Source organism: Branchiostoma lanceolatum, chromosome 8, assembly GCF_035083965.1.
Source record: "Branchiostoma lanceolatum isolate klBraLanc5 chromosome 8, klBraLanc5.hap2, whole genome shotgun sequence".
NCBI lineage: Eukaryota > Metazoa > Chordata > Leptocardii > Amphioxiformes > Branchiostomatidae > Branchiostoma > Branchiostoma lanceolatum.
The window spans coordinates 625,508-642,993 of record NC_089729.1 but is presented as its reverse complement, the minus strand read 5'-3'; the positions used below and the strand labels follow the sequence as shown (position 1 = coordinate 642,993).

General features: G+C 42.0%; 1 protein-coding gene across 1 annotated transcript in view; it reads right to left on the bottom strand.

Moving 5' to 3' along the window:
* Nucleotides 1–17,486, bottom strand: part of LOC136440454 (nucleolar protein 11-like) — a 55,674-nt gene that overhangs the window by 34,772 nt on the left and 3,416 nt on the right. The window contains exons 6-13 of the mRNA XM_066436504.1: nt 16,675–16,854; nt 15,916–16,001; nt 15,459–15,562; nt 14,655–14,706; nt 13,100–13,162; nt 12,608–12,780; nt 11,883–12,008; nt 6,664–6,768 (exon numbers count right to left, since the gene is read on the bottom strand). Of these exons, the coding sequence (XP_066292601.1) occupies nt 6,664–6,768; nt 11,883–12,008; nt 12,608–12,780; nt 13,100–13,162; nt 14,655–14,706; nt 15,459–15,562; nt 15,916–16,001; nt 16,675–16,854 (889 nt within the window). The remainder of the gene's footprint in view (nt 1–6,663; nt 6,769–11,882; nt 12,009–12,607; nt 12,781–13,099; nt 13,163–14,654; nt 14,707–15,458; nt 15,563–15,915; nt 16,002–16,674; nt 16,855–17,486) is intronic.

Below are 17,486 nucleotides of genomic sequence, written 5' to 3'. Positions count from 1 at the left end.
CCCCCGAAAAAACACGCAGCGACGCGCCCGCTCTCCCTGACGAATGGCTCTCCCGAAATGAGCCGAGAAAAGCAATCATGGCACACAAGCGCGGATCTGATACAAACGCCTGATTCCACAGATATTGATCCGCAAACTACTTACGCATTTTACAGGTGTTGGGACTAAACTCGGATCAATCACACGAGATCCATCCGCCCATCGCCTACAATCCATCACACACACAACGAAGATTACGAGCGGGCTCGTTCGAACGGGCCGGTATGAGATATGCGCTTAGATTCCTCGGCGATAATAAATATAACAATCCTCCACTGTGTGCAATGTTTAAACCGCAGCTTTTCATAACATATCCATGCACGATATCAGGACAGGCACATGTGCATGTACATGTACAGCAAAATACCTTAAGCAGAGAGGACTGGCATTGATGGACTGAGCGTTCAATCTCATAAATATCCTCCATTTTCAATTTAAAAATTCCACTTTTCCAATTTTTCTCTTCTTTTGCCATCCACGACTGTTTGCATGCTTTTCCAAACACATCCATGCACGATATCAGGGCACCCACATGTACCGCAAAATACCTTAAGCAGAGAAGACGACATTGATGGACTGAGTGTTTGATGTCATAAATATGCTCCATTTTAATTTATAATCTGAGAACTCCACTTCTTCTCTTCTTTTGCCAAAGTGTTGTCGCATTATGCTTAGAAGCCCTTAAAAGCTTGCCTTTGCAAAGCTCCTTGCGATACATATATGTCATGTACGATGTAAAAGGGCTCCAAGTATTCCAACTGGAACTCGCTGCCAGATGAGGTAGTTGAAGTGGATACTGTGAACTGTTTTAAAACAAGGCTGGATTTACATTGGGAGAAGAAGAGGTACCATCCTGTCGTGTGAGTGAGAAGAGGTTGACAACACAGGCCTACTTCACCAATGAATCCTCAAGGTATCCTCAAGGTAGTATTTAGAAGATAGAAAGAGAATAATAAGATGACTGTCACTCACAGTAAGTGTTCCACAAATCAAGGTGGACCAGATGTTGTAAATTTACCCCAAAGCTAAAAACAATCAAACGCAGACATGCTGGCAATGCCATTCCCCAGTAAGTCTAAGATACCTAGTTAGACAGCAGGTAAGTCCTGCATTAAATTCTCTCTTGTAATAAATGCCAGTGCATAATTATTTATTTTCAACAATTTTATCATGGGCAGTATAAATGTAGGATCATTGTAGTTACAACTTATGTAAGGCTGTATATTTCACGCCTAACATGCCTGTAATGTGGGCATTATAGGGCTGATATGACAACATTTTTAGTACGAAGTGTAAGAAAAGTGCACCGTAATCACATGTGATGATAAACGTAGCGGTGCATGAATGCAGTAAAAAGCATTGGATATACATGTAAAACACATAATAATGTTGTTAGATGTACTCTGTAGCTGCATGTACATGTACTACTTAGTACAGAAGTTGTAATTAAGACTGTGAGTCATCACGAGTAACTGTTGTATAAAACATTACAGCTGTATAAAACATCATTAGGAGACATACATGTATATCACAAAGTTCTTATCATGCTTTGAATGGTGATAATGATGATAGTGCAGTTAATCAATGTGGTATTAGCAGTTAGTGAAGTTATGAGTCAATATACTGTATAGATATTATAATATACTGTATGATATATTATGTCATACCTGATACCGAAAACGTTCCAAAAATGTTCCAGACCGTGTGATAATTTTTTGTATCACACGGGGTCCTACATGTAAGTTGTATCACACGGGCTTCCATAGAATATTTAGAATGCATTTCGAGCTCGCCAGATGCGCCGCCGTCGAAAATTCAAATACCGGATTTGGAGGTTGGAATCAATGTTGTTACAGTTTTTTGTTTGAGGACACAAAACTTTCTCAACTTTTGACGCATTCTGCATTGAAATGTGTGTTTTCTCCGGTGGGTATGACATAAATAAAATACAACACGGTCCATTCAGCATCCCCCTTGGTCCCAGCCCTCCCGCGGGTCAGATCGCCCCTGTACATATTTAGCAGTTAGTGAAGTTATCAAATGGAACACTCAACCGCACCAACAGTAGACGACTTCAGGCTGGGATTGGTCCACCTCTACGCGGACATGATATTCGAATTCTAGCAGAGGGTCTAGCTTGTACAGTACAATAATCAAAGCAGTACCAGAGGTTCTGGGGTTACAAATCATATCAGATGATTCCTATCTTAACTTTACAAACTGATCAAAGTTCTAACTATTTTCGTTCATCTTTGAACAAATAATAACTTCTGTCCAAAATCCTATGAAAACCTCAGGCAGCTAAAAACAACGTTGAAAACTCTGAAACATGCTCATTTTTTCCCTAAACCTTGACAGCAACAGGAACTGACAGATGAGTACTCGGGCTTCCAGGAAGGCGTGAGATATCGACTGTCGAAACCCACTTATTTGTATTCATATTGATCTCATCGATACACTAATGACATTTACTACTTAAATCAGGAAACACACTTACAACTAAAAGGTATTAATCAAATCATGTCCTATCTGCATAGCGTGACATCACAGATCCTGAAGCAGTATTGGATTGCTCATTCCTTGACAAAAAAGGGAGCCGTCAAAGTTCATAACGGCAAAAGGCCCACACAAGGCCACACCAATTTAATTTCTTGGTTAACAGATTTTTTTTAAATTTTAGGCAAAAAAAAATCGTGAAAACAGAAAGCTGGGGTGAAAACTTGCACCTGACCCTGTTCACTCCCTGGTATTGTGTGCACCAAAGTACAAACTTTCCTCTGAGATTCTGTTTTCATGTTGTTTTTCCAATCTAGCATTTTTTTCTTTATTTTTTTCATTCCGTTTAATAATCAAGAAAATAAATTGGTGTGGCCTAAGATCACAAAACTAACCGAAGGAGAGAAGCAGCCTCTTCTAGTTGCCAAAATCAAACACATGACATGTACATCAACTTAGACTAACGCAAGGGGGAAGGGCACTTGTTGTTTTGAACATTGTAGATTTGTTAAACACAAATTCATTTCATCTAATTTAGCAACAAAAAACCCTACAGGTATTCTATAAAAGATTGGACGCAGAACTACATGTACATGTGAACTCCAAGACATCACCAAGATCGAGACGATTGTGATCACTGTTTGACAGATTTCCCTCTCTCTCTCTCTCCAATTTTATGTCTTTTAGTCCCAATCATATGGGGGTTGGACGTGCTTGCACATGGATGGGGCAGCCCCAGAACTCCTCAGCAAGTGCAAGTCTTTTTCGTAGCAAGAGTTTTTACGGCTGGATGCCCTTCCTAACGCCAACCCAAACCCTACTGCTGGGCTTAGGACATGGGAAATATGTGTTAAGTGCCTTTCCCAATTGCAAGGGCACAACGTCTGGGTGCATGTCCGGACATGTCTGTGTACTCCACTGGAGATTAATCCTGGGTCTCATTGGTTCATAGCCGAATGCTCTGCCACTATGGCACACAGACGCCGCATGTGTCTGTTGCAATTCCATTCTGACTACATCACCCCCCCCCCCGCAGTGACAGTGTTTCCCTAATCAGTCTATATTTAGATATAGACACCAGGGATTGTTTCCGTCACGTTTGATGTACTGTTATTGCCATTAGAGGGATCATCTTAAGTATTAAACAGGGGGACCAGGGCTGAGGCCATCTTGTTCAAGGGACAAAATAAAGGTAGGAATCACCGTAGCTTCTAATTCCGGAGAGACAAAATTACATTACGTTGGAAGGTTGCTAATAAAGAGAGACTAATAGCAATGTCTGTTTACGTTCCAAAATCAACCTTATGCGCTCCCTAACTCTGTCAATTTATTTGTATGGTTGCGAAACCTGGACACTTACTGCTGACCTACAGAGAAGGATTCTTTCAATGGAAACAAGATGTTACCGAAAAATCCTGGGCATCACACACTGTGACTGTATGTCTAACGAGGAAATCTACAACAGAGTAGTCCTAGCCATCGGACAAAATGACAGCCTCTTGGTAATTGTAATGAAGCGCAAGCTAAGATGGTTCGGTCATGTGGTAAGATCGGCAGGTCTTGCAAAAACCATACTTCAAGGGACAGTCCCAGGCAGCCGAAAGAGAGGAAGGCAAAGAAAATGTTGGGAGGACAACATTAAAGAGTGGACAGGATTAAGCATGGCGGCAGCAGTGAGAGTGGCAGAGGATAGAGTGAGGTGGAGAAGGATGGTGGAGGACATATTCATGGTGCCCCAACGACCCAAGAAGAGGTCAAGGGATACAAAGGGATAGGTGAGGTGAGGTGGAATAGCAATGTCCAATAATTTTTTTTCATGTGTCAAAATATAGGAATAAACGAAGCTTTTAATAATAATTACTACAGGGGACAAGTGTTATTTATCATTAATAGAATATCATGTTGGAAGGCTCAGTAACTATTTTATAGTACTAATGTATTAGTATAATGTAATACTGGATACTACTACAGTAACTACTACTACTAATGAAGAGTGGCATCGTATGGCGCAATCGGTAGGGCGTTTCGCCCAGAACCGAGAGGTCCCGGGTTCGAAACCACCGGTATGCCCGGATGTTGTGCCCTTGGGAAAGGCACTTAACACGAATTTCCTCACTCCAACCAGGTGTGAATGGGTACCTGACTTTGGTTGGGGAAGGTCGTATTGAGGTCACCTGCTAGCGCCGAATAGCAGCCCCCAGACCCCTGCGACAGTTTCATAAATTGCAAGTGTGCAAGTACAATGTATGTATCATGTGTATTATTGTGTATTATGTGATTGTAAACCCTGCAGCAATTCAGCATTGGCTGCCATTGCACGGGTAATTTCGGACCAATAAACCAAACCAGACTAAGCCATAGTCAAAACTAAGGTTCAATGATTTTTGTTCACAAAATAAATTCTACTATGTCAAAATAAAAATAAAAGAATAACCTACATGTAATTTCAGAGAGACAACTGTAACTGTTACGGAATGTTATGTTGGAAAGTTATTGATAAAGAGTCTCAGAGTGCCTAACGGCAATGGTCTTTATGGTTAACATTCGGTCTTTTCCCTACAGGTGTATATCAGTGCAAATCAGTGCTATTAATGATAAATAACAGTTGTCCCCCTGTAGTATTTATTATCATGTGGCGTCAAGTGGCACAAGTGGTAGAGCACGCGGCTGTCAAACAGTGGGACCCGGGATCTAATCCCAGGTGTGCCCAGAGACATGTCTGAACTTGCGCCCCGACGTTGTGCCCTTGGGAAAGGCACTTAACACGACTTTCCTCACTTCACTCAAGTGTAAATGAGTACCTAGCTCATCTAGGGTTAGGGACGTCCCTCGGATAGGACGTTAAATGGAGGTCCCGTGTTTGGGGAAAGCCACACCCCGCGCATGTTAAAGAACCCACCACACTTTTTGAAAAAGAGTAGGGGCATGCCCCGGTGTGCGATGGTCTAAATCTTACAGTCTGGTCTGGGTTGACATCTTAAAGGTGATAGTCACCTGTGATATTAATTCTTCCACATATGTGGTAAATCTGAATAAAATAAATTAGAAGAATGAAGTACAGTCGAACCTGTCTATCAGTAAGTGACTACTGAAAGGATGTAAGCAAACAATCACTATAGACAGGATTCTTCGTGTTTGTGTCAATGGGAAAGATTACGGAGGGACCACCAAAAGTGGCCCAAATGGCCAGGTGGTCCTTATTACATGTAGACTGAGGTGGTCAAGAGCACCAAGGAGGTTCTAGGCAGATGACCTCCATGCTATCACATTGTACTTCCAAGTGAGAAAAAGGGGTTGAACCATGGGTCAACAGCTTTACATTTTATCTCCTAATAACACTTCATTTGAAGCAAGTAAAAATATAAAACACACTCGCTGCCTACAAAAAGGAGTGGCCTAATGTTTTACATTTCATGGTCACCTTTCCAAATCAACATTGTTAGAAGACAACTTGTTAGAAGCAAGAAGATTGAAATTAGCTGCGCTAATTGCATTAGACATTCTGATATCCAGACTAGTGTTATGGGAGCCTACAAAAGGGCAAAGAAGCCGTGGAAAACCAGGAGGCACCTTCATCGATACGCTAAGAGCCGACACAAACCTCACTGGAGTGAAGGAAATCCAGTCCCTGATGGAAGCTTTCAAGTTTTGTTCGAGGGGGAGCTCAACCAAAGTAGGTAAAAGTACAAATAATTGTTATTTTGTGAAGTAATAAACCAGGAATACATTAAACGAGATACATTTTCTCTCAAACTGCACCTTCAATGATCGGGAAAGAACAGAGCTTTTTATAGAAGCCTCCAAAACTTACCACAATTTCCAAACGTTTACGGACGAAAATAAAACTAGAACCTTGTTAACCTCCCGAAACCCACTCATTACAAAAAAAGTGGGACACTTCGTCTTCCACTGCTTCCAAAAAAGAAGTCAAACCCAAAATGTGTAGATTATATTCCGTATCAGTTTTTAGAATAGCCATGTGTTCTACTAGTCAACATTGTTAACTCGCACAGTATACCCTTGCTATGTATTGTTTCATGTTGCAATTAGCCCTCGGGCAAGAACTTGCAAATAAAATTATTATTATATATCAATAAACCAGGAACCATCATCACACGCCAAGGATACAGGAGGGCGGCTTTGGCTGCTGACAGGGGGCATGCTGGGACGTCCTGTTCCGCCGTTTCCATGGGAACGTCAGCTGATCCAGCCTCCAGCAGGGATTCGTCTAACCTGTAGAGACACAACAGCGGGATATTAACATCAGGACCAGAAAAAAAATGATGTCAGATTTTGTTTGTTTGTATTTCATACCTGGAAAGCCGCCTCATGACGTAACACACCAGGTTTGTACTGAACAAGCTGCATATCTGGACACATTTATTTGATCATCACATCAGGAAGGACCCATAAGTGTGGTAGGTTCTTTAAACATGATTGTGCTCGAGAGATGGCTAATTCCTCAAATACAGGACCTCCATTTAAAATCCTATCCAAACAACTCACACCTGTCTTTGTGCCCATTAATAAACAGCTAAACTGAACAAATTTTGACCAAAATGAGAAAGTTTAGACCCTTTGTGACAATCTAAGTACCCAATGTAATGGACATTAACAAAGTCATTGTGTATCCTGCTTGATGGGAACTACACCCGTCTACTCCGTGCAGCCCTCAACATTTCCTGGAGGAGCTACATAACAAACAGTAACTTAGTAAGCTGTATGGCGACATGCCACAGATTACTAAGGTTATTCGCAACCGTAGGTTGTCTCTGGCCGGCCATGTCATGCGCCACGAGGAAATGGCGGGTATGGTTCTCCTCTGGAAACCGAATGAAAGGCGTAGGCGTGGTCGTCCGTCGTTGACACTAAAGAAAGATATCGAAGAGGATGTTGGCCTTGAAGATGAGGAACTTTGATCTGTCATGTGCGACAGGAACTTGTGGAAACACTTGTGTCACCTCTAAAAGAGGATGAACTGAACTGAAGTACCCAAAAAGTCTACAGAATGGGCCAAAATTTTCAAGGAAAGAAAAGAATTTTCAAGTACTCGTATTCATATGTTGAGCCCTCCACAGCACAACTCAACTACATGTAAACTGTGACGTCAGTTTTTTCTCTCAGTGGGAGACTGTCCCAGCCGTTCTAAGTCCCGGTGCATTCTGGGGGTGACGCATGTCCGGTAGGCAATTCCCCAGAATTCCGCCTGGGGGCGTGATTCTGCCACGATTATTTCCTGTCATTCAAAATTTGTCTACTACTTCTGTACTACGTACCAGTGGCGCACCCATGCACTAAATGTGGTTTGCTTCCATCTGCACGGGGAAGGTTGCCAGTATCTCATTTGTTACCTCCATGTGCCTGACAGCAACTATTGTACTATTATCAGCCCATCGTGTCTGGGAACACGTCTGTGACAGTGTAAAAGTGGGATAATCAAATGTGCAACTGCTGCCCCCTAGTGGGCTAAATCAGAACTGCAGGTCTCACAAAGTTCAGACTTTACTGTTTACACTGATTATATGTAAATGTTGTAACACCCAAATGGGGTATTCTTCATTTTTGACATGTCGTGGACAAGGAATGCATAATTTCAACCTCTCATGCTGAAAAATAATAAATTATGATATTGTATATTTGCATTAGTGAACAGCATAACTCGAGAAGTTGTGGACGCATCTTTATGATATTTGGCATGTGGGTTAAGACGTCAGCAAAACAAAGGTGGAAGTTTGACAGTGGGCCTCCTATAGCTAGCGGAGGTCCTTGAATGTAACACAACCAGACACACTCCCATGTGCCAGCTGCAGATTACTACCTCAAAACGTGTCATGTACTCTAGAAAGCTATTCCTTTATCCACAGTTTTTCTTCAGGGATTAATACTAATCAATGCCTCTCTCCACAGTACGAATCCTAACATCGACAGTCTGTATGAAGAGTGAGTATAATATGCTAATACTGTATCTTTCCTTTCAAGAAGCTTAATATACTCCCGAGAAGCTGTGAGTGGATGTCTTTGATATTTGGCATGTGCGTAGGAGTTGGCCTCCTTTTAGTATAAGAGGTCCTTGAATGTAACGCAACCCGACACACTCCCATGTGCTAGATTACTACCTCAAAACGTGTCATGTCAAGAAAGCTTTTCCTTATCCACACTGTTTTCTTCAGGGATTTGCTAAATCAATGCCTCTCTCCACAGTACGAATCCTAAGATCGACAGTCTGAATGAAGAGTGAATAATACTATGCTAATACTGTATCTTTCCTTTCAAGAAGCTTAATATACTCCCGAGAAGCTGTGAGTGGATGTCTTTGATATTTGGCATGTGCGTAGGAGTTGGCTTCCTATGGCTAGCGGAGGTCCTTGAATGTAACACATCCAGACATACTTCCATGTTCTAGATTACTACCTCAAAACGTGTCATGTACTTTTCAAGCAAGCTTTTCCTTTATCCACTGTTTTCTTCATGGATTTGCTAAATCAATGCCTCCCACCACAGTCCGAATCCCGACATCGACAGCCTGAATGAAGAGTGAGCGAATAGCCGCTCCTCTAACCATCTCCCCGACGACAAGTCAATATCGCAATAAGCATCAAGCAAGAAGCCCTCTTATATGTCTGGTATTGTTTGTCAGAGGAGGCGTTAGAAGCGCCAAGTCCAATATCGTCATTAAATCGGCCGATATTTGTAGAGAAGGGCCACACATCTCCTTTCTCGACCCTCCAAGTCCACTATTTTTCTTTTTCTCTCACTTTTGGCTAATTTAAGATACGGGTAAGATGAAATCAACTTTTTTCCATCTTAGGAGCTGCTCCTGTTTTCCTTACCATTGACTTCTTCAATTGTAAAATGAAATTAACTTTCTGCACATTAAGGTGGCATTTAGAACCAAATCTGTAATTTTACATGGTTAGGCAGCAGGGAGGAAGTTAAAGAAGGAACAACAGAAAATGAGTGTACCAAGGTACAGACTTTCAACTTAATTCCAGACTAAAATATTTTCATGTTGATTTTCCAGTAAATTTGTGCTGAGTTGGGTCCCAAACAAACAAATAAATCAAAGACACAAAAAAAATTGAAATGATAGTAAAAACGATTCCCTGGAAACAAGGGTACTTTTGAGTACTTCTGTAGCCGTCCAGCTCACTAATGATGAACACCTGTCAGTCAGGTCAATCAGGGCATGGGGAAATACCGGCATGTCCACCCTGAATGGAAACGGTTATATTGTACGACCGAGCGCTTCCCAAAGTTTGGGGAAAGGGCAACTTCCCCAAACAGTTAGCGGTTTCTTGGGGGAATCGTAATGGGTGAAACAAGTTGTACCCGCATGTCATAAAACCGTTAGAGTGGGTTTGAACAGGAAATCAATGGAGCTGTTATTACCACCCGGGTCATCTAAAGTCACGCCAGACAACCGGAGTAAGTAGTCCGATCTGCCGAATCAATTTTTACCACAACGTTTGCGCGCGCACGGGAGGAGCAATTTGGTTCGGGCATTGGTTTATATGGAGGAAATGTGAGTTTCCCCTGGTGGAGAGAGGGTATGGATTGCGGGGCTCGACATACTGGGTGCCTGTGCACTTTTGTGCACCCGGCATTGAAGCTGTGCACCTAATTTTTGACTGTAGGTGCTTCAGTGCAACTAGATATTTTTGTCGGCTATAGGGTAGCTATAGCAAAGAAACTCAGAGAGCTACGGCTGCTCGCAGAAAAGAAGACACAGTGGAAAGAAATGAAGAAAGACTGAATGCTGCCAGAGGCTGTTTCCACAACCTCCGAGCCACAGAATACAGTGGATCATCATCATAGGGTAAAGCTACTATAATTTGTACACTAGTATACACTGGACCTTCTTCAAATTCAAGCATCAGAAAAAGCAATAAAACCTTTGTTATACTTTTAAGTTAGTTATAGAATAGTAAGTTCTTGAGAGAGGCAGTAGGGTTGGTAATTACGTTTTGCTGATATTCTTACAGCTTTATTTTATGCTGTGCACCCAAAATTCTTTCTGTCCACCCAAATTTTTAGGTCGGTTCAGCTATTCCCAAAAACGAATTTCGAGCCGTGCCTTGGTGGAGAGTGTGTATATATGGATTGTATTGGCTTCAGGGGCATAACAGCTTGTTGGGCGAGACAGATCATGAGTGGAACAACAGGAACGAACCATTCCGTCGTTTCCCTTCCCTCCCTCGCCCGACTCCATTGATCGTTTCGGCCGACAGACCGTGAAAATGAACCGCGACTCGGAGGAGTTTTCGTAATGGAAACTCCGTGGGTTTCTTGTCTCGGGCGGAAACGAGATTAGCAAGTTCGCCCGAGCGGAAAATCAGGCAGTTTTAGGGCTTGATGAACTTGGGGTTCCTTGGGCTCAAGACAACTTCATCCACTCAACTGGAAATGTTCTGTTTTCATCCTCCAGTTGTTCAAGATACAGGTAACTTGAGTTCAAACTAGATAGCCTTTTGCAAAAAAACTGTATTGGATACGGGGTTAGGCAGCACTGAGAAGGTTATGCAAGAAACTTGGCTTCTTGGGTATGAAATCTGGGGCCTCTTGGGCTCAAGACAACTTCATCCAACCAACTGGAACTGTTTTTATCTTCGACTTGTTCAACACACAGGCAACTTGAGTTCAAACTAGGTAGCCTTTTGAAAAAAAATTGTATTGGATACGGGGTTAGGCAGTAGAGAGAAGTTAAACAAGAAACTTAAAGACTTGGCTTCCTGGGTAATATGAAATCTGTGGTTCCTTGGGCTCAGGACAACTTCATCCACTCAACTGGAACTGGCGTGTTTTCATCTCCGGCTTGCTCAAGACATTTAAGTTCAGACTAGCTCATGACACCAAATTTGTATTGGTAACAAGAAATTTGGAGATTTGGCTTCTTGGGTGTGAAATCTCATGACAATCTCATGAGAACTTCATCCACTCAACTGGAACTGCTCTGGTTTCATCCTCCAAGACACACTCAGGTAACTTGAGTTCAGATTAGGTGGCCTCTTGCTTGAAAATTGTTACACCAGAGAGAAGGTTGAACAAGAAACTTAGAGACTTGGCTTCTTGGGTATGAAATCTGGGGCTCCTTGGGCTTGTGACAACTTCATCCACTCAACTGGAACTGCTCTGTTTTTATCCTCCACTTCCTCGAGACACAGGTGACTTGAGTTCAGACTATGAAGCCTTTTGCCACCCAATTTGCATAGGTCACAGGGTTATGCAGCAGGGAGAAAGGGTTAAGTGAAAAACTTAGAGACTTGGCTTCTTGGGTAGTTTAATGGTTTATGAAGTCAGGGGCTCCTTAGCTAGATCTAGAAGAGAAGAACAAAAATTAGATGACATACCCTAACAGATAACGCACACGAGCGACCAGAGAGGCTTCTGGGATCTCCTTGACGTGCAGCAGACACGACCGCCAGAGTTCAAGGTCGTTTTCCTTCTCCACCCTCTCAAACAGGCCTGGGCTGGAGCTGTGCAGGTCAAACCAGCATCATTATCATAATAAAAATTATGGCAAAACAAATCATGTTTTTTCTTAACTTTTTTTTTTCATTTGCAAAAAATAACACATAAAGACAATAGAATGATACAAAACGTATACCACGAATCCAAAGGAACGATGGCAAAAAAATATAAAAGGTGAAAGCATAAACTTATATAACAGTTACTACAACATAAACATAAATATATGATCATACATCTGGGGAGCAGTGGGCTGCTCATTCCTTGACAAAGACAGTACTGTTGCTGTTGAGTATGTTTGATACTACAGTTCATTCCTACTTCAGAAGCTTGATTTGTATACAGGCCTAGGGAATTGCAGCAATACTCCAAAAAATACAAGATCCCATTTTTGCTACCTTGGAGATTGTTTGTTAGTTTGTTCAGATTGTTAGTTTGTTCAGAAGTAAACAAGTGAACAAACAAACAAACAAGCCGGCCCCCTACCGGCTGTGCGCTGTGTCAGTATGCTCCTGGCCCAGAATGCCTCCTGGGTGACGCGCCTCTTTCAGGTTGCCATGGAGATGCCAGATAAACAAACAAACAAACACAAAAACAAGCCCCCTACCTGCCAGACAGCAGTCCTGTCCCCACCAGCTCCGTCAGTGCCCTCCTGGCCCAGAATGTCTGCTGACCTACGACCCTCTGCACCAGCTGGCACACCGCTGCGGGGGAACCCAGCACCTCGCTGTCGCTCTTCAGCTGGGAGAACGCCTGATCGAAGGCGGGGAGGGCTTTTGTCTGGGGGAGAAAGGACATTTAATTGCAAACTGCTATCTTCCTCATTATTTGAGACTATCATTGATAGTAACTGCCATTTGGTGTATCTTAAATATTATATTACAGGGAATACCAAATCGTTTTAAAAAGTCAATATCATTGTGATCACGAAACAAATAGTGTCAAAGGCAATTCTAACTGTATCAAGTTACTAGTATATAAACTCCACTAAACTTCATTCATCCATCCATCCATCCATCCATTCATCCATTCATTCATTCCTTTGTTCATTCATTCATTCATTTGTTCAATCAATGAAAGTCTGGAGACAGTCACTAACCTGATGGGGGTCCAGCAGCTTCTGCAACAGTGCCGTGGACTCTGCTGACAAATGTCTTCTCTTCTGACGGGGGCGAAGGCAACATTTGTCACACTTTTGTAAAATAATACTTCTTGACACACAGAACACCACAAATGGCTTACACCTAGTAACATAATTCCACCAGGGTACATAATTCTGCTACACTGAAAACGTCCCCCAGTATAGAAATACTTTTTTCTTAATGCAGTCCTCTAACGGGGGTTGCCCGACCTTAGGACGCGCCCTAACTTAGGACGGACTGTTTAGTGATCTTGTTATGCATAAGTACGCCGTGTTTGTGTCCACTGACTATGCTCATAAGGAAGATAAATAAACCAAGTCCATGCACATAATTTTTATTTGCATTCAAAACATATGTGTACATATTCATTTCTTGTTTTGTCGAGAATAGTATTTTGACAATAATGATGGCAACGCTGAGTAGAGGGTCACTGCGTAGCTAGACGGCCCGACACCTAAATATACGACCTGTGCCAAGCAGATATACAACTATCATACACATAAGAAATATAACTTCATAAAACACAAAAAAAATTGGGTCTTTAAGTGTTTGTTGAGAAGAAAACCGACCAAAGAAAACAACGTAAACATCGCTGCCGTCTGGCAACGTTGTTTTCCCGCCATTTTTGGGGGCCGCGATCGTGGTGGACGGCGATTCAACGCACAGCTTTGTAACGCTCTAACATGTGATTGGTACCGTCTATGAAAAGGAAACTGAAAACAGAGATGGCGAAGATATTTCCCAATAAGTAGACGGAGTATTGTTGATGTAAGCGGTGTCGTTTTTTCGTAATGATTTTGTAAGTCGGGTCGCATGCAAGACGTACGCCGGGCCGCGCGCAAAGTGCGTAGTAGCCTATTTCCCGCCAAAACATGAGCTGGGATGCGCTAGATATAGCCCTTCTCACATGACGTTAGAAGTGCACACAGTCAAAATTTTCCGGTCAAAAGAAAGCTAGAATATAGCAGACTTCAAGCCTTATTTACATTTCCCTAACTTCATCACCAACTTCCGAAGAGAGCAAAATTACGAAAGCGTACTAAGTTAGGCACACTATCTGGCGTAGCACTAAATCAGAAGGTACATTCGTGAAAACGTCTCACAGCGTTTGCCGCTTGTAACTCGGAGCGTGAAGGGCCCATGAACATTATGAATACATTTCTTGTCCATGTATGTTCTTTAGATGAATGTGTTCAAAATTCATTCATTAAAACATGACCATTCTCTGGCAACCAGCAATGGAGCGCCGTCAGTTAGAGCGCGTAAAAAAACGTCCTATGTTTAGGCGACTCCCGTTATATCTAAACTGTGCGGATGCTGCACAAGAGACCTCACAAAAGCACCGTTTTTCAAAGGATTCATGTACCCCGACGGATAAATGTTAATGGAGGTTATATACATTTAGGAGTCAGTTTGCAAACCAAATAATTAGAAGAGCAAATCAAAAGTTATTATGTGAATAAGAATTTGAAAGAACATGAAAAAAGGAACTCTTGTTGATTGTTTCCTCACCTTTACTGGTCCTCCCCACTCCTGGGCCACAAGTGCAGCAGCCTCTGCAGTTCTGAAATGGATCACAAGGGGGCAGCATCAGAGGTTTTGTCCAGCGACAGACTGTCTGCTTCTGATACAATTTTTTAGAATTTCTCATCATAATCCTTTTGATATCCTGTTCTCAAACCCCCCAAAAATGTGGCTTTTTGATACAACTTTGTTAATCAAAATTCTTAGTGGAAGTGACAGAATGTTTTGTTGTTATTCATGTATTTCACTTATTTTGTATGTCTTTTTGTTATGTTGAAAAAAAAAGACACACAGAATGTGTAATCATTTAGAGATTAACAACATTTTTGGGAGGATTGACATAACAGGTGGCTATCAATGTCAAACCGGGGACCAGAGTGTAAAGTTTGATCACTCGCACTGGGACATGTGGGATGGACCCCTACTTTTATCAATAAGTATAGTGGATAATCTAATGTGCTTGAGGTGTGGCTCTCCTCAAATAGCTAACCTCCAGCTTAACGTCCTAGCTAACGTCCCTAACTGAAATCATTTTTGTTGATGTCAAGCTTAGACATTGGGGTTATCATCATTTGACCTATTCAGGTAGTAAGACACGCCAAAAGCAACTGGATAAAATTTGGAACAGTCAGATAATTCAGACAGCATTCGCTGTCTTTTGTCATCAGTGATCGAGGGAATAACTGGAGTAACCAGTGTCATTTGGTGAAGTCGTTTTCATCTGATTCGGGTAAGGAATTAGGTGTTAAGTGCCTGTCAGGGATTGAATGTGATGACAAAATCAAAACTTACTGTTTCCCCATAACCGCAGCCAGGGATGTGGGCTGGGTAGAGAAGGACAGGGCAGCAACCGACGTCTGTCTGGCAACGATCATGTGGTCACCGTATCTGTACAACTGTAAACAACAAATAATAAACAACAACAATCATGTGGTCACCATATCTGTACAGCTGGAGTTGATCAGTCAAAAATTTGTGTTGGAAATTACAGTTAAACTTTCATCCAGATCATCACTTTCTACTTAGTCATCTTTTTTTTGTATATTTTGGATATACAAAAAAAAGATGACAAAGTAGAAAGCCCGACAAAAACGCCTAAAAACACGTCAAAAACCAGCCGAAACCCATGCTCTGCTTAGAGAGTGGCCTGTTACATGAATCATCTGACACTGACAGGAATATCTCTGAATTTCAGGCAGCAAATTCTAGAAGAAGTCTTTCTCCACATCCCTTGCAGCATCACCCTCACCTTGTCCACCCCTGTCCCAGGCACGTCCTGGAGTGACCTGTTGGCCTGCAGCGTCCAGAACTTGGTGTCCCAAATCTGCACAGAGTCTGGAAAGGGAAAAACTTTCTTTGTCAGTCAGATGTTTGATAACTACTACTCTATGTTATATCACTGTGAACACATTCAGTTTATTTCAAGTTATCCTTTTGTATCCTGATTTGATATGATTTTGTAAGGACTCCCTTGGAAATCAGTTAACTGAAGGGACCACCCTAACAATTCATGAATAGCTAAATAAATAAATAAACAAATTCAACACAACATCGTTTTTGGTTTCCAGGAGGCAAGTAGTAGCGGACAACCTCAAGGTAACCGCACACGCTCACCCCACATCTTCAGAAAAGACGCTGTAGCCGCATAGTTCCCGTTTAGAACTTTATTCAAGCCCACAACCGACACGTTTCGTATTGTGTGTGGCTTTCTCGATAGTTAGGGCTCGAAATTGTTTTTGGTTTCCATCTTAAACTGTGATATGCTTTCATCAAATTGCAGGAAATATCCTATATGTCTATCTGTTGAATTTTCAGACAGCTCGGTGGCCCAATTCAACTCTGTCGAGTTGTTTCTCAATGGGGCCCAGGCTACTTTTGATATGAAATCCGAACGCAAATGTGGAAAATTGTCAATTTTATAAAGATTACACCAACTAGAATATTTCCAATTTTCAAGTCTTATAAAATGCTCTGGGTGCCTTTAACTGTTGAAAACTCCAATACACACCTCTGCCTTCCATGGCCAAACCTACATGGTGAGGTCCCAGCATCACCATGGAGACAGAACTGACCCCGCCCTTAGGAAGGTCAAGTTTGTGAAGGACGTTGCCGGGGACGACCACACCCCCGTCCTCAGCAGCAGCAAGGGAAGAATCCAGGGAATGAGAACAGATGGATCCACAGGACCCTGGGAAAGAGAGTGGGAAAATATCAAGGAGAAGAATTAATACAATTTTTACTTGATCCTGCATACAAACACACTGAGACACACATAGAATGCAATGAAAACTATTTGTGATATATCAAAACATTAAAAACATTTTGTTTATTGGCATTTATTGTAAAGTGTTATTTCTTAATTGTGTAATATGTGGTGTACAACACCAGTAATCGTTGCCCTATTATGAGTGCTCCAAGAGTATTGTGTTCTTGCAATTCAAATAAAGTTAGAACATTCAAACATAACAAGAATTATTTGTAACTTTTCTTTAAGTTACATCTTTACTCCAGAATATCAGAGGACCATGGCTCCCAAAAGTGCACAGGTTTTCTTATACCAAACACTGTGTTGGCAGGGAAATTTTTGCCCTTTTATTTTGCAACACATGATCAGCTAGCCTGAACTCAATCAAGCTCCTATAACGGCTTGCCACCCTGTAACCGCATAGCCCCCCAAGGGAGGGGGGGGAAACCCCCGGACAGCTGGAGTTTGCGTTATACAGACTAATGATCAGCACTGGTGCCTGATCCATGAATGCACTATCATAGCAAGTGGGGTACTGTTGTAAAGGGTAACAAATAGACTTTCCAATAATAAAC